Source organism: Haliotis asinina, chromosome 15 (assembly GCF_037392515.1).
Source record: "Haliotis asinina isolate JCU_RB_2024 chromosome 15, JCU_Hal_asi_v2, whole genome shotgun sequence".
In the NCBI taxonomy this organism is placed as follows: domain Eukaryota; kingdom Metazoa; phylum Mollusca; class Gastropoda; order Lepetellida; family Haliotidae; genus Haliotis; species Haliotis asinina.
Genome location: NC_090294.1, coordinates 330021 through 350543, shown reverse-complemented (window position 1 = coordinate 350543; position 20523 = coordinate 330021). Strand labels below are relative to the sequence as shown.

The 20523-nt window shown below is 45.1% G+C and overlaps 1 protein-coding gene across 2 annotated transcripts in view; it reads left to right on the top strand.

The window, feature by feature from the left end:
* The window catches only part of LOC137264869 (U5 small nuclear ribonucleoprotein 200 kDa helicase-like), a 98939-nt gene that overhangs the window by 45837 nt on the left and 32579 nt on the right, over positions 1-20523 (top strand). For both annotated transcript variants that reach the window (XM_067800213.1, XM_067800214.1), the window contains 8 exons: positions 237-389; positions 699-779; positions 2253-2443; positions 2664-2955; positions 3370-3440; positions 3837-3937; positions 6616-6789; positions 8578-8738. In XM_067800213.1, the coding sequence (XP_067656314.1) occupies positions 237-389; positions 699-779; positions 2253-2443; positions 2664-2955; positions 3370-3440; positions 3837-3937; positions 6616-6789; positions 8578-8738 (1224 nt within the window). The remainder of the gene's footprint in view (positions 1-236; positions 390-698; positions 780-2252; positions 2444-2663; positions 2956-3369; positions 3441-3836; positions 3938-6615; positions 6790-8577; positions 8739-20523) is intronic.

The window sequence follows — 20523 nt, the reverse complement described above, 5'->3', positions numbered from 1 at the left end:
TAGGCAAGTGAAGTAGTTACTGTTACTGTTGAAAAACACAAGACATTTTTAGGTTTGTATTTTGCAATACAAGGAGCTGGAATGTTTTTCTGTACTTAACATTGATCTCAGTCATGATGATGAGAGGGTAGAGTGTTTGTTTTCTGGAATGACCATCTTGTTATGTTCACTATTCTGGTTCTGTGTCTTCAAGATGTGTGTAGACTGCAGCTGTATCACGTGCTGTCTGTTTACAGGTGACCGAGCTTGGGCGAATTGCCAGTCAGTACTACCTGACTCATGAGACCATCGCCACTTACAACCAGCTGCTGAAGCCAACGCTGAGTGAGATAGAGCTGTTCAGGGTGTTCTCCCTCTCCTCAGAGTTCAGGAACCTCACTGTCAGAGAAGTAGGTGATCAAGTAGTCTTGGTAATGATTTGTACCACAAACATGTTTGTTTTGAAAACTTAAATTGTAAGATATGTAGGTAGTTGTGCACAGTAGTGGGTGATGGTGCAAAGTTGTGGGATAGGGAGGAGTGGAGTGCAGTTGTATTAGAGTGGTTGGTGCTCATCCTTCATGGCAACTGCCTGCTGCATGCAAGTCATGCTTGATGTCTTTTTCTGTAATGTTACTGAAATATTGCAAAATGCAGCACTGACTCGTAGTATTACTCTTTTGGGTGTCTTGAATCTATCATGGATTTGCCATTTTCAGGAGGAGAAGCTTGAGCTGTTGAAGCTGCTGGAGAGAGTCCCAATCCCCATCAAAGAGAGCATCGAGGAGCCCAGTGCCAAGGTAAGGCATGCCATCTGCCAGATGCACACAGGTAGATCCAGCTGTTTTCATCTGGTTCATCACAGGTAGACCTAGTTGTAACCATGAGGTGTATCACAGGTAGACCTAGCTATAACGGACAGGTACATTACAGGTAGACTCAGCTGTTACCATTAGGTGTATCATAGGTAGACCCAGCTGTAACAGACAGGTATATTACAGGTAGACCCAACGGAAACAGTCAGGTATATTACAGGTAGACCCTGCTGTAACAGACCGGTATATTACAGGTAGACCCTGCTGTAACAGACTGGAATATTACAGGTAGACCCTGCTGTAACAGACCGGTATATTACAGGTAGACCCAGCTGTAACAGACCGGTATATTACAGGTAGACCCAACGGAAACAGTCAGTGAGGTGAGGTAGGGAACTGATGAACTGTGATATGGCTTGAAGTGAGGTAGGAAACTGGTGAACTGTGATCTGGCTTGAAGTGAGGTAGGGAGCTGATTACAGCTGTCTTGAGGTGAGGTATGGAGCTGATTGCAGCTGTCTTGAGGTGAGGTAAGGAGCTGATTACAGCTGTCTTGAGGTGAGGTAGGGAACTGGTGAACTGTGATCTGGTTTGAGGTGAGGTAGGGAGCTAATGACAGCTGTCTTGAGGTGAGGTAGGGAGCTGATTGCAGCTGTCTTGAGGTGAGGTAGGGAGCTGATTGCAGCTGTCTTGAGGTGAGTTAGGGAGCTGATTGCAGCTGTCTTGAGGTGAGGTAGGGAACTGGTGAACTGTGATCAGGCTTGAGGTGAGTTAGGGAGCTGATTACAGCTGTCTTGAGGTGAGTTAGGGAGCTGATTGCAGCTGTCTTGAGGTGAGGTAGGGAGCTGATTGCAGCTGTCTTGAGGTGAGGTAGGGAACTGGTGAACTGTGATCTGGTTTGAGGTGAGGTAGGGAGCTAATTACAGCTGTCTTGAGGTGAGGTAGGGAGCTGATTGCAGCTGTCTTGAGGTGAGGTAGGGAATTGGTGAACTGAGATCTGGTTTGAGGTGAGGTAGGGAGCTGATTACAGCTGTCTTGAGGTGAGGTAGGGAGCTGATTGCAGCTGCCTTGAGGTGAGGTAGGGAACTGATTGCAGCTGTCTTGAGGTGAGGTAGGGAGCTGATTGCAGTGAGGTGAGGTAGGGAGCTGATTGCAGCTGTCTTGAGGTGAGGTAGGGAACTGGTGAACTGTGATCAGGCTTGAGGTGAGGTAGGGAATTGGTGAACTGAGATCTGGTTTGAGGTGAGGTAGGGAGCTGATTGCAGCTGTCTTGAGGTGAGGTAGGGAGCTGATTGCAGCTGCCCTTAGGTGAGGTAGGGAGCTCATTGCAGCTGTCTTGAGGTGAGGTAGGGAACTGGTGATCTGTGATCTTGTTTGAGGTGAGGTATGGAGCTGATTACAGCTGTCTTGAGCTAATCTGAGATGAGATATGAGACAATGTCTGTAATTTGTCTTCAGGTGAACGTCCTGCTGCAGGCTTACATCTCCCAGCTAAAGCTTGAAGGACTAGCACTGATGGCTGACATGGTGTTCATCACACAGTCAGCAGGTCGACTCATCAGATCTATCTTTGAGATCGTACTTCACAGAGGCTGGGCCCAGCTAGCTGACAAGTGCCTGGCTCTCTGCAAGATGGTGGACAAGAGGATGTAAGTACATGCAAGTAGAAACGTCAGTTAAATGTGTTTAGTAACCAGGAAATGTATAGGTATCTATGTTGATGAATCTGGCAGGCCCCCAGGTGTGTTGTGATTGTTTCCATGGAACTTCATAAACTGAAATATAGTTAAACATCAAGACAATGTACCCATATTCCGAATCTGTAATTGGAATTCATGATGACAGTAAGGCTGATTCATGTACTTTAAGGTGGCAGTCAATGTCTCCACTCCGTCAGTTCCGCAAGATCCCAGAGGAAGCCATCAAGAAGATTGAGAAGAAGAACTTCCCCTTTGAACGTCTGTATGATCTGAACCACAACGAGATAGCTGAACTCATCCGTATGCCAAAGATGGGAAAGACCATACACAAGTTCATCCACCAGTTCCCCAAGCTGGACTTGTCAGTCCATATCCAGCCCATCACTCGGTCCACCCTGCGTATTGAGCTGACCATCACACCAGACTTCCAGTGGGAGGAGAAACTGCATGGCGGCTCTGAGGTGAGCACCAAGCTGCCTCTAACTACCCACATCCATCATGACACCCAGGCACCACTATGCTGTTTTTTCCAAACCAAGGCCACTTAGAATGTATGTTTCTTTCAGTGAGCAAATACTGTACCAGGACTATATTCAGTATATCTGAAGTAATGTTACTGCAAGTGCCTATATGTGTGTATATCACACCATTGTTTTCAGAACCGCAACAGAAGCCACATCACTAGTGACACATTTGACTCTTCTGTCAAACAGACATGTATCTCTTCTTGTGGAATGTGTGTATTTTCATTTTTGAGTGCATCACATTACTATCTGAATGAATGTATGTGGTGGTCCAAGGCTAGAGTACAGTGTGTGAAACTAGGTGCATATCTAGAGTGCAATGTCAAAATATTGTTATGATTTGGTCTTCAGGCATTCTGGATCCTGATTGAGGATGTGGACAGCGAGGTTATCCTGCACCATGAGTACTTCCTCTTGAAGAGGTAAGTCATTGTCTCTGCAGTCATGTCTGAACAACATTTATTGGTTAGAATAGGTTACCACCAACCTTGAGAAGCAAGTGAGAAGACGAAATTGATCAGATGGTTGGACTTTGTGATTTGGTCGATGAGTGTTATGTCTCGACAACATGATAATCAATGATACTATCAATGATTGGATCATCTGGTCAAGATATGATTGCATACACAGCTCTTGTATAGCTGGAATATTCCATTGTACAAAATCAAAACAGCAAGAAAGGCTGCACTGAGATACACCTTTGGTTAAAGTATTCACTACTATTACTAAAACTGAGATTTGATTTCCCATGCCTGTAAAGTTGAGACCCATTCTTGGTGGCCATTCCGGTGATGTGATTAGGTACTTTCTGTTTCCAGCAAGTTTTCCCAAGATGAACATGTGGTGAAGTTCTTTGTGCCGGTGTTTGAGCCACTTCCTCCTCAGTACTTCATCAGAGTTGTGTCAGACAAGTGGATTGGTATGTGATAACTGGAACACCTTAAATACCTCCTCTCTAGAGGGTTAGGGTTAGGGTCAGACAAGTGGATTGGTATGTGATACCCGGAACACCTTAAATACCTCCTCTCTAGAGGGTTAGGGTTAGGGTTAGGGTTAGACAAGTGGATTGGTATGTGATACCCGGAACACCTTAAATACCTCCTCTCTAGAGGGTTAGGGTTAGGGTTAGGGTTAGACAAGTGGATTGGTATGTGATACCCGGAACACCTTAAATACCTCCTCTCTAGAGGGTTAGGGTTAGGGTCAGACAAGTGGATTGGTATGTGATACCCGGAACACCTTAAATACCTCCTCTCTAGAGGGTTAGGGTTAGGGTTAGGGTTAGACAAGTGGATTGGTATGTGATACCCGGAACACCTTAAATACCTCCTCTCTAGAGGGTTAGGGTTAGGGTCAGACAAGTGGATTGGTATGTGATACCTGGAACACCTTAAATACCTCCTGTCTATAGGGTTAGGGTTAGACAAGTGGATTGGTATGTGATACCCGGAACACCTTAAATACCTCCTCTCTAGAGGGTTAGGGTTAGGGTCAGACAAGTGGATTGGTATGTGATACCCGGAACACCTTAAATACCTCCTCTCTAGAGGGTTAGGGTTAGGGTCAGACAAGTGGATTGGTATGTGATACCCGGAACACCTTAAATACCTCCTCTCTAGAGGGTTAGGGTTAGGGTTAGACAAGTGGATTGGTATGTGATACCTGGAACACCTTAAATACCTCCTCTCTAGAGGGTTAGGGTTAGGGTTAGGGTTAGACAAGTGGATTGGTATGTGATACCCGGAACACCTTAAATACCTCCTCTCTAGAGGGTTAGGGTTAGGGTTAGGGTCAGACAAGTGGATTGGTATGTGATACCCGGAACACCTTAAATACCTCCTCTCTAGAGGGTTAGGGTTAGGGTTAGGGTCAGACAAGTGGATTGGTATGTGATACCCGGAACACCTTAAATACCTCCTGTCTAGAGGGTTAGGGTTAGGGTTAGACAAGTGGATTGGTATGTGATACCTGGAACACCTTAAATACCTCCTCTCTAGAGGGTTAGGGTTAGGGTTAGGGTCAGACAAGTGGATTGGTATGTGATACCTGGAACACCTTAAATACCTCCTCTCTAGAGGGTTAGGGTTAGGGTTAGACAAGTGGATTGGTGTGTGATACCCGGAACACCTTAAATACCTCCTCTCTAGAGGGTTAGGGTCAGACAAGTGGATTGGTATGTGATGCCTGGAACACCTTAAATACCTCCTGTCTATAGGGTTAGGGTTAGACAAGTGGATTGGTATGTGATACCTGGAACACCTTAAATACCTCCTGTCTATAGGGTTAGGGTTAGACAAGTGGATTGGTATGTGATACCCGGAACACCTTAAATACCTCCTCTCTAGAGGGTTAGGGTTAGGGTCAGACAAGTGGATTGGTATGTGATACCCGGAACACCTTAAATACCTCCTCTCTAGAGGGTTAGGGTTAGGGTCAGACAAGTGGATTGGTATGTGATACCCGGAACACCTTAAATACCTCCTCTCTAGAGGGTTAGGGTTAGGGTCAGACAAGTGGATTGGTATGTGATACCCGGAACACCTTAAATACCTCCTCTCTAGAGGGTTAGGGTTAGACAAGTGGATTGGTATGTGATACCTGGAACACCTTAAATACCTCCTCTCTAGAGGGTTAGGGTTAGGGTTAGGGTTAGACAAGTGGATTGGTATGTGATACCCGGAACACCTTAAATACCTCCTCTCTAGAGGGTTAGGGTTAGGGTCAGACAAGTGGATTGGTATGTGATACCTGGAACACCTTAAATACCTCCTGTCTAGAGGGTTAGGGTTAGGGTCAGACAAGTGGATTGGTATGTGATAACTGGAACACCTTAAAAACCTCCTCTCTAGAGGGTTAGGGTTAGGGTCAGACAAGTGGATTGGTATGTGATAACTGGAACACCTTAAATACCTCCTCTCTAGAGGGTTAGGGTTAGGGTTAGGGTTAGACAAGTGGATTGGTATGTGATACCCGGAACACCTTAAATACCTCCTCTCTAGAGGGTTAGGGTTAGGGTCAGACAAGTGGATTGGTATGTGATACCTGGAACACCTTAAATACATCCTGTCTAGAGGGTTAGGGTTAGGGTTAGGGTCAGACAAGTGGATTGGTATGTGATAACTGGAACACCTTAAATACCTCCTGTCTAGAGGGTTAGGGTTAGGGTCAGACAAGTGGATTGGTATGTGATACCTGGAACACCTTAAATACCTCCTGTCTAGAGGGTTAGGGTTAGGGTTAGGGTCAGACAAGTGGATTGGTATGTGATAACTGGAACACCTTAAAAACCTCCTCTCTAGAGGGTTAGGGTTAGGGTCAGACAAGTGGATTGGTATGTGATACCCGGAACACCTTAAATACCTCCTCTCTAGAGGAGTGATTACAGTTGTTGGATGTTGTTAATTTGAGACCTGTAATGTTGGCCTTTGCTGCCTGTTGTAATATGATCAGTCATTGCTGATGGAACTTTTTATTCTCTCCATTATTGGTAAACATTGATTGTCAACTTATAATGATATTGTGTTTCAGCGTTGAGAACCACAGTTAATAATATGAATACAGACTAGCCTCAGATATGTATGGGTTTCTTGCTTTCAGGCTGTGAGACTCAGCTGCCGGTGTCATTCCGCCATCTGATCCTCCCCGAGAAGTACCCACCACCCACCGAGCTGCTGGACCTGCAGCCCCTCCCTGTCTCTGCCCTCCGGAACTCGGCATTTGAGAGTCTCTACAGTGACAAGTTCCCCTTCTTCAACCCCATACAGACACAAGGTAGTTTCTAGCTTCAAGTTTGTGTACTGCAAGAGTTCTCTAGATTACTGAGTCTTCTGTGAATCTCTTTAGTTTGGAGTCATTAGAATCTGTAATATGTTATTGTTTGGAATCCACTTTCTCAGCATAGTACAGGATGTGGTACATTATTTCCCATCTTGGATTCAAACACACATTTTTATGTAACTTCTTTGAGAGGCATGTAGAAGTTAGGGCAGTAAGGAACAATGAGAATATATGTTCATCCATATATTGTCATCTTTCCTCACATTCCTAGGGCCATGCACCTAATTGCCAGCAATCTAGCTTATACAACAATGGAAGCCTGACTTCCAGCAATCTAGCTTATACAACAATGGAAGCCTGACTTCCTGCAATCTAGCTTATACAACAATGGAAGCCTGACTTACAGCAATCTAACTTATGCAATGGAAGCCTGACTTCCAGCAATCTAGCTTCTACCACATTGGAAGCCTGACTTCCAGCAATCTAGCTTCTACAACAATGGAAGCCTGACTTCCAGAAATCTAGCTTCTACAACAATGGAAGCCTGACATCCAGCAATCTAGCTTCTACAACAATGGAAGCCTGATTTCCACCAATCTAGCTTATACAACAATGGAAGCCTGACTTCCAGCAATCTAGCTTCTACAACAATGGAAGCCTGACTTCAAGCAATCTAGCTTATGCAATGGAAGCTTGACTTCCAGCAATCTAGCTTCTACCACATTGGAAGCCTGACTTCCAGCAATCTAGCTTCTACAACAATGGAAGCCTGACTTCCAGCAATCTAGCTTGTACATCAATGGAAGCCTGACTTCCAGATATCTAGCTTATACAACAATGGAAGCCTGACATCCAGCAATCTAGCTTCTACAACAATGGAAGCCTGACTTCCAGCAATCTAGCTTATACAACAATGGAAGCCTGACTTCCAGCAACCTAGCTTCTACAACAATGGAAGCCTGACTTCCTGCAATCTAGCTTATACAACAATGGAAGCCTGACTTTCAGCAATCTAGCTTCTACAACAATGGAAGCCTGACTTCCAGCAATCTAGCTTATACAATGGAAGCCTGACTTCCAGCAATCTAGCTTCTACAACAATGAAAGCCTGACTTCCAGAAATCTAGCTTCTACAACAATGGAAGCCTGACATCCAGCAATCTATCTTCTACAACAATGGAAGCCTTACTTCCAGCAATCTAGCTTCTACAACAATGGAAACCTGACTTCCAGAAATCTAGCTTATACAACAATGGAAGCCTGACTTCCTGCAATCTAGCTTCTACAACAATGGAAGCCTGACTTCCAGCAATCTAGCTTCTACAACAATGGAAGCCTGACTTCCAGCAATCTAGCTTATACAATGGAAGCCTGACTTCCAGCAATCTAGCTTCTACAACAATGGAAGCCTGACTTCCAGCAATCTAGCTTCTACAACAATGGAAGCCTGACTTTCAGCAATCTAGCTTCTACAACAATGGAAGCCTGATTTTCAGCAATCTAGCTTCTACAACAATGGAAGCCTGACTTCCAGCAATCTAGCTTGTACAACAATCAAAGCCTGACTTGCTTATGACACAGTGATCCTCCTTACGTCATCAGTCTATGACAGGAACACTATTACTGAATGCATCCTGAAACCACTCACTTGGCTGACAAAACTATCAGAAATTTCTTACGTCTTTATGCCTTTTTTCTAAGCAATTGTTTCAATGCATACAAAGTGAAAGTACCTATAGTGTTGATGTATTTTCATTATCCAAATACAATCTCCTTCTTCAGTGTTCAACTCTATCTACAACAGTGACGACAATGTCTTCATTGGTGCCCCTACTGGCAGTGGCAAGACCATCTGTGGGGAGTTTGCCATCCTGAGGATGCTGTCCCAGACTCCTGACGGCCGATGTGTGTACGTGGCACCCATGGAGGCTCTGTCACAACAGGTGGGTACACATTGTACCATGTTCTCCCGTGTCAAACAACACAATGCTGAGATATATGTTCCAATCCAATTTGTCTTTCATGATTTCAACAATTAGCAATTGAGTATCCTCAATTTATGGGGAGTACAGTCGGATACTGAACTGTTAAAAGCAAACTCACTCATCATTATTTTCCTGAACTCGGAACAATTTTGCATTGAAACTATTATGGCCCAACCAGACACCTGACTTCGCAGACAACTATGACTTCATACAAGCAATACATTGATCACTATTTCACAAACTACTGTACCCTCACCGACCACTGTGACTTCCACAAACTACTATGATTTCAAAGGCCACTTTGACTTCATACACAGACCACTATGACTTCATACTCTGACCTCACAGACCACTATGACTTCATACTCTGACCTCACAGACCACTATGACTTCATACACGGACCACACACACCACTATGACTTCATACACGGACCACACACACCACTATGACTTCATACACTGACCACACACACCACTATGACTTCATACACTGACCTCACACACACTACTATGACTTCATACACTGACCTCACACACACACTACTATGACTTCATACACGGACCACACAGACCACTATGACTTCATACACTGACCACACACACCACTATGACTTCATACACGGACCACACACACCACTATGACTTCATACACGGACCACACAGACCACAATGACTTCATACACGGACCACACACACCACTATGACTTCATACACTGACCACACACACCACTATGACTTCATACACTGACCACACACACCACTATGACTTCATACTCTGACCACACACACCACTATGACTTCATACACTGACCACACACACCACTATGACTTCATACACTGACCACACACACCACTATGATTTCATACTCTGACCACACACACCACTATGACTTCATACACGGACCACACACACCACTATGACTTCATACACGGACCACACACACCACTATGACTTCATACACGGACCACACACACCACTATGACTTCATACACTGACCACACACACCACTATGACTTCATACACTGACCACACACACCACTATGACTTCAAACACTGACCACACACACCACTATGACTTCATACACTGACCACACACACCACTATGACTTCATACACTGACCACACACACCACTATGACTTCATACACTGTCCACACACCACTATGACTTCATACACTGACCACACACACCACTATGACTTCATACACTGACCACACACACCACTATGACTTCATACACGGACCACACAGACCACTATGACTTCAAACACTGACCACACACACCACTATGACTTCATACACTGACCACACAGACCACTATGACTTCATACACGGACCACACACACCACTATGACTTCATACACTGACCACACACACCACTATGACTTCATACACGGACCACACACACCACTACTACTTCATACTCTGACCACACACACCACTATGACTTCATACTCTGACCACACAGACCACTATGACTTCATACACTGACCACACAGATCACTATGACTTCATACACTGACCACACAGACCACTATGACTTCATACTCTGACCACACACACCACTATGACTTCATACACGGACCACACACACCACTATGACTTCATACACGGACCACACACACCACTATGACTTCATACACTGACCACACACACCACTATGACTTCATACTCTGACCACACACACCACTATGACTTCATACACGGACCACACACACCACTATGACTTCATACACGGACCACACACACCACTATGACTTCATACTCTGACCACACACACCACTATGACTTCATACACTGACCACACACACCACTATGACTTCATACACGGACCACACACACCACTATGACTTCATACACGGACCACACACACCACTATGACTTCATACACTGACCACACACACCACTATGACTTCATACACTGACCACACACACCACTATGACTTCATACACTGACCACACACACCACTATGACTTCATACACGGACCACACACACCACTATGACTTCATACACGGACCACACACACCACTATGACTTCATACTCTGACCACACACACCACTATGACTTCATACACTGACCACACACACCACTATGACTTCATACACTGACCACACACACCACTACTACTTCATACTCTGACCTCACACACCACTATGACTTCATACTCTGACCACACAGCCCACTATGACTTCATACACTGACCACACACACCACTATGACTTCATACTCTGACCACACAGATCACTATGACTTCATACTCTGACCACACAGATCACTATGACTTCATACTCTGACCACACAGACCACTATGACTTCAAACACTGACCACACACACCACTATGACTTCATACACTGACCACACACACCACTATGACTTCATACACGGACCACACACACCACTATGACTTCATACACTGACCACACACACCACTATGACTTCATACACGGACCACACACACCACTATGACTTCATACACGGACCACACACACCACTACTACTTCATACTCTGACCACACACACCACTATGACTTCATACACTGACCACACACACCACTATGACTTCATACTCTGACCACACACACCACTATGACTTCATACACTGACCACACACACCACTATGACTTCATACACTGACCACACACACCACTATGACTTCATACACTGACCACACAGACCACTATGACTTCATACTCTGACCACACACACCACTATGATTTCATACACTGACCACACACACCACTATGACTTCATACACGGACCACACACACCACTATGACTTCATACACTGACCACACACACCACTATGACTTCATACACTGACCACACACACCACTATGACTTCATACACTGACCTCACACACACTACTATGACTTCATACACTGACCACACACACCACTATGACTTCATACACTGACCACACACACCACTATGACTTCATACTCTGACCACACACACCACTATGACTTCATACACTGACCACACAGACCACTATGACTTCATACACTGACCACACAGACCACTATGACTTCATACTCTGACCACACACACCACTATGATTTCATACACTGACCACACACACCACTATGACTTCATACACTGACCACACACACTACTATGACTTCATACACTGACCACACACACCACTATGACTTCATACACGGACCACACAGACCACTATGACTTCATACACTGACCACACAGACCACTATGACTTCATACTCTGACCACACACACCACTATGATTTCATACACGGACCACACACACCACTATGACTTCATACACTGACCACACACACCACTATGACTTCATACACTGACCACACAGACCACTATGACTTCATACACTGACCACACAGACCACTATGACTTCATACTCTGACCACACACACCACTATGATTTCATACACGGACCACACACACCACTACTACTTCATACACTGACCACACACACTACTATGACTTCATACACGGACCACACACACCACTATGACTTCATACACGGACCACACACACTACTATGACTTCATACACTGACCACACAGACCACTATGACTTCATACACTGACCACACAGACCACTATGACTTCATACACTGACCACACACACCACTATGACTTCATACACTGACCACACACACCACTATGACTTCATACACGGACCACACACACCACTGTGACTTCATACACGGACCACACACACCACTATGACTTCATACTCTGACCACACACACCACTATGACTTCATACACTGACCACACACACCACTATGACTTCATACACTGACCACACACACCACTACTACTTCATACTCTGACCTCACACACCACTATGACTTCATACTCTGACCACACAGCCCACTATGACTTCATACACTGACCACACACACCACTATGACTTCATACTCTGACCACAGAGATCACTATGACTTCATACTCTGACCACACAGATCACTATGACTTCATACTCTGACCACACAGACCACTATGACTTCAAACACTGACCACACACACCACTATGACTTCATACACTGACCACACACACCACTATGACTTCATACACGGACCACACACACCACTATGACTTCATACACTGACCACACAGACCACTATGACTTCATACACTGACCACACAGACCACTATGACTTCATACTCTGACCACACACACCACTATGATTTCATACACGGACCACACACACCACTACTACTTCATACACTGACCACACACACTACTATGACTTCATACACTGACCACACAGACCACTATGACTTCATACACTGACCACACACACCACTATGACTTCATACACTGACCACACACACCACTATGACTTCATACACTGACCACACACACCACTATGACTTCATACACGGACCACACACACCACTATGACTTCATACACGGACCACACACACCACTATGACTTCATACTCTGACCACACACACCACTATGACTTCATACACTGACCACACACACCACTATGACTTCATACACTGACCACACACACCACTACTACTTCATACTCTGACCTCACACACCACTATGACTTCATACTCTGACCACACAGCCCACTATGACTTCATACACTGACCACACACACCACTATGACTTCATACTCTGACCACACAGATCACTATGACTTCATACTCTGACCACACAGATCACTATGACTTCATACTCTGACCACACAGACCACTATGACTTCAAACACTGACCACACACACCACTATGACTTCATACACTGACCACACACACCACTATGACTTCATACACTGACCACACACACCACTACTACTTCATACTCTGACCTCACACACCACTATGACTTCATACTCTGACCACACAGCCCACTATGACTTCATACACTGACCACACACACCACTATGACTTCATACTCTGACCACACAGATCACTATGACTTCATACTCTGACCACACAGATCACTATGACTTCATACTCTGACCACACAGACCACTATGACTTCAAACACTGACCACACACACCACTATGACTTCATACACTGACCACACACACCACTATGACTTCATACACGGACCACACACACCACTATGACTTCATACACTGACCACACACACCACTATGACTTCATACACGGACCACACACACCACTATGACTTCATACACGGACCACACACACCACTACTACTTCATACTCTGACCACACACACCACTATGACTTCATACACTGACCACACAGACCACTATGACTTCATACTCTGACCACACACACCACTATGACTTCATACACTGACCACACACACCACTATGACTTCATACACTGACCACACACACCACTATGACTTCATACACTGACCACACAGACCACTATGACTTCATACTCTGACCACACACACCACTATGATTTCATACACTGACCACACACACCACTATGACTTCATACACGGACCACACACACCACTATGACTTCATACACTGACCACACACACCACTATGACTTCATACTCTGACCACACACACCACTATGACTTCATACACGGACCACACACACCACTATGACTTCATACACGGACCACACACACCACTATGACTTCATACTCTGACCACACACACCACTATGACTTCATACACTGACCACACACACCACTATGACTTCATACACGGACCACACACACCACTATGACTTCATACACGGACCACACACACCACTATGACTTCATACACTGACCACACAGACCACTATGACTTCATACACTGACCACACACACCACTATGACTTCATACACTGACCACACACACCACTATGACTTCATACACGGACCACACACACCACTATGACTTCATACACGGACCACACACACCACTATGACTTCATACTCTGACCACACACACCACTATGACTTCATACACTGACCACACACACCACTATGACTTCATACACTGACCACACACACCACTACTACTTCATACTCTGACCTCACACACCACTATGACTTCATACTCTGACCACACAGCCCACTATGACTTCATACACTGACCACACACACCACTATGACTTCATACACTGACCACACAGATCACTATGACTTCATACTCTGACCACACAGATCACTATGACTTCATACTCTGACCACACAGACCACTATGACTTCAAACACTGACCACACACACCACTCTGACTTCATACACTGACCACACACACCACTATGACTTCATACACGGACCACACACACCACTATGACTTCATACACTGACCACACACACCACTATGACTTCATACACGGACCACACACACCACTATGACTTCATACACGGACCACACACACCACTACTACTTCATACTCTGACCACACACACCACTATGACTTCATACACTGACCACACAGACCACTATGACTTCATACTCTGACCACACACACCACTATGACTTCATACACTGACCACACACACCACTATGACTTCATACACTGACCACACACACCACTATGACTTCATACACTGACCACACAGACCACTATGACTTCATACTCTGACCACACACACCACTATGATTTCATACACTGACCACACACACCACTATGACTTCATACACGGACCACACACACCACTATGACTTCATACACTGACCACACACACCACTATGACTTCATACACTGACCACACACACCACTATGACTTCATACACTACCTCACACACACTACTATGACTTCATACACTGACCACACACACCACTATGACTTCATACACTGACCACACACACCACTATGACTTCATACTCTGACCACACACACCACTATGACTTCATACACTGACCACACAGACCACTATGACTTCATACACTGACCACACAGACCACTATGACTTCATACTCTGACCACACACACCACTATGATTTCATACACTGACCACACACACCACTATGACTTCATACACTGACCACACACACTACTATGACTTCATACACTGACCACACACACCACTATGACTTCATACACTGACCACACAGACCACTATGACTTCATACACTGACCACACAGACCACTATGACTTCATACTCTGACCACACACACCACTATGATTTCATACACGGACCACACACACCACTATGACTTCATACACTGACCACACACACCACTATGACTTCATACACTGACCACACAGACCACTATGACTTCATACACTGACCACACAGACCACTATGACTTCATACTCTGACCACACACACCACTATGATTTCATACACGGACCACACACACCACTACTACTTCATACACTGACCACACACACTACTATGACTTCATACACGGACCACACACACCACTATGACTTCATACACGGACCACACACACTACTATGACTTCATACACTGACCACACAGACCACTATGACTTCATACACTGACCACACAGACCACTATGACTTCATACACTGACCACACACACCACTATGACTTCATACACTGACCACACACACCACTATGACTTCATACACGGACCACACACACCACTATGACTTCATACACGGACCACACACACCACTATGCCTTCATACTCTGACCACACACACCACTATGACTTCATACACTGACCACACACACCACTATGACTTCATACACTGACCACACACACCACTACTACTTCATACTCTGACCTCACACACCACTATGACTTCATACTCTGACCACACAGCCCACTATGACTTCATACACTGACCACACACACCACTATGACTTCATACTCTGACCACACAGATCACTATGACTTCATACTCTGACCACACAGATCACTATGACTTCATACTCTGACCACACAGACCACTATGACTTCAAACACTGACCACACACACCACTATGACTTCATACACTGACCACACACACCACTATGACTTCATACACGGACCACACACACCACTATGACTTCATACACTGACCACACAGACCACTATGACTTCATACACTGACCACACAGACCACTATGACTTCATACTCTGACCACACACACCACTATGATTTCATACACGGACCACACACACCACTACTACTTCATACACTGACCACACACACTACTATGACTTCATACACTGACCACACAGACCACTATGACTTCATACACTGACCACACAGACCACTATGACTTCATACACTGACCACACACACCACTATGACTTCATACACTGACCACACACACCACTATGACTTCATACACGGACCACACACACCACTATGACTTCATACACGGACCACACACACCACTATGACTTCATACTCTGACCACACACACCACTATGACTTCATACACTGACCACACACACCACTATGACTTCATACACTGACCACACACACCACTACTACTTCATACTCTGACCTCACACACCACTATGACTTCATACTCTGACCACACAGCCCACTATGACTTCATACACTGACCACACACACCACTATGACTTCATACTCTGACCACACAGATCACTATGACTTCATACTCTGACCACACAGATCACTATGACTTCATACTCTGACCACACAGACCACTATGACTTCAAACACTGACCACACACACCACTATGACTTCATACACTGACCACACACACCACTATGACTTCATACACTGACCACACACACCACTACTACTTCATACTCTGACCTCACACACCACTATGACTTCATACTCTGACCACACAGCCCACTATGACTTCATACACTGACCACACACACCACTATGACTTCATACTCTGACCACACAGATCACTATGACTTCATACTCTGACCACACAGATCACTATGACTTCATACTCTGACCACACAGACCACTATGACTTCAAACACTGACCACACACACCACTATGACTTCATACACTGACCACACACACCACTATGACTTCATACACGGACCACACACACCACTATGACTTCATACACTGACCACACACACCACTATGACTTCATACACGGACCACACACACCACTATGACTTCATACACGGACCACACACACCACTACTACTTCATACTCTGACCACACACACCACTATGACTTCATACACTGACCACACAGACCACTATGACTTCATACTCTGACCACACACACCACTATGACTTCATACACTGACCACACACACCACTATGACTTCATACACTGACCACACACACCACTATGACTTCATACACTGACCACACAGACCACTATGACTTCATACTCTGACCACACACACCACTATGATTTCATACACTGACCACACACACCACTATGACTTCATACACGGACCACACACACCACTATGACTTCATACACTGACCACACACACCACTATGACTTCATACACTGACCACACACACCACTATGACTTCATACACTGACCTCACACACACTACTATGACTTCATACACTGACCACACACACCACTATGACTTCATACACTGACCACACACACCACTATGACTTCATACTCTGACCACACACACCACTATGACTTCATACACTGACCACACAGACCACTATGACTTCATACACTGACCACACAGACCACTATGACTTCATACTCTGACCACACACACCACTATGATTTCATACACTGACCACACACACCACTATGACTTCATACACTGACCACACACACTACTATGACTTCATACACTGACCACACACACCACTATGACTTCATACACTGACCACACAGACCACTATGACTTCATACACTGACCACACAGACCACTATGACTTCATACTCTGACCACACACACCACTATGATTTCATACACGGACCACACACACCACTATGACTTCATACACTGACCACACACACCACTATGACTTCATACACTGACCACACAGACCACTATGACTTCATACACTGACCACACAGACCACTATGACTTCATACTCTGACCACACACACCACTATGATTTCATACACGGACCACACACACCACTACTACTTCATACACTGACCACACACACTACTATGACTTCATACACGGACCACACACACCACTATGACTTCATACACGGACCACACACACTACTATGACTTCATACACTGACCACACAGACCACTATGACTTCATACACTGACCACACAGACCACTATGACTTCATACACTGACCACACACACCACTATGACTTCATACACTGACCACACACACCACTATGACTTCATACACGGACCACACACACCACTATGACTTCATACACGGACCACACACACCACTATGACTTCATACTCTGACCACACACACCACTATGACTTCATACACTGACCACACACACCACTATGACTTCATACACTGACCACACACACCACTACTACTTCATACTCTGACCTCACACACCACTATGACTTCATACTCTGACCACACAGCCCACTATGACTTCATACACTGACCACACACACCACTATGACTTCATACTCTGACCACACAGATCACTATGACTTCATACTCTGACCACACAGATCACTATGACTTCATACTCTGACCACACAGACCACTATGACTTCAAACACTGACCACACACACCACTATGACTTCATACACTGACCACACACACCACTATGACTTCATACACGGACCACACACACCACTATGACTTCATACACTGACCACACAGACCACTATGACTTCATACACTGACCACACAGACCACTATGACTTCATACTCTGACCACACACACCACTATGATTTCATACACGGACCACACACACCACTACTACTTCATACACTGACCACACACACTACTATGACTTCATACACTGACCACACAGACCACTATGACTTCATACACTGACCACACAGACCACTATGACTTCATACACTGACCACACACACCACTATGACTTCATACACTGACCACACACACCACTATGACTTCATACACGGACCACACACACCACTATGACTTCATACACGGACCACACACACCACTATGACTTCATACTCTGACCACACACACCACTATGACTTCATACACTGACCACACACACCACTATGACTTCATACACTGACCACACACACCACTACTACTTCATACTCTGACCTCACACACCAATATGACTTCATACTCTGACCACACAGCCCACTATGACTTCATACACTGACCACACACACCACTATGACTTCATACTCTGACCACACAGATCACTATGACTTCATACTCTGACCACACAGATCACTATGACTTCATACTCTGACCACACAGACCACTATGACTTCAAACACTGACCACACACACCACTATGACTTCATACACTGACCACACACACCACTATGACTTCATACACTGACCACACACACCACTACTACTTCATACTCTGACCTCACACACCACTATGACTTCATACTCTGACCACACAGCCCACTATGACTTCATACACTGACCACACACACCACTATGACTTCATACTCTGACCACACAGATCACTATGACTTCATACTCTGACCACACAGATCACTATGACTTCATACTCTGACCACACAGACCACTATGACTTCAAACACTGACCACACACACCACTATGACTTCATACACTGACCACACACACCACTATGACTTCATACACGGACCACACACACCACTATGACTTCATACACTGACCACACACACCACTATGACTTCATACACGGACCACACACACCACTATGACTTCATACACGGACCACACACACCACTACTACTTCATACTCTGACCACACACACCACTATGACTTCATACACTGACCACACAGACCACAATGACTTCATACTCTGACCACACACACCACTATG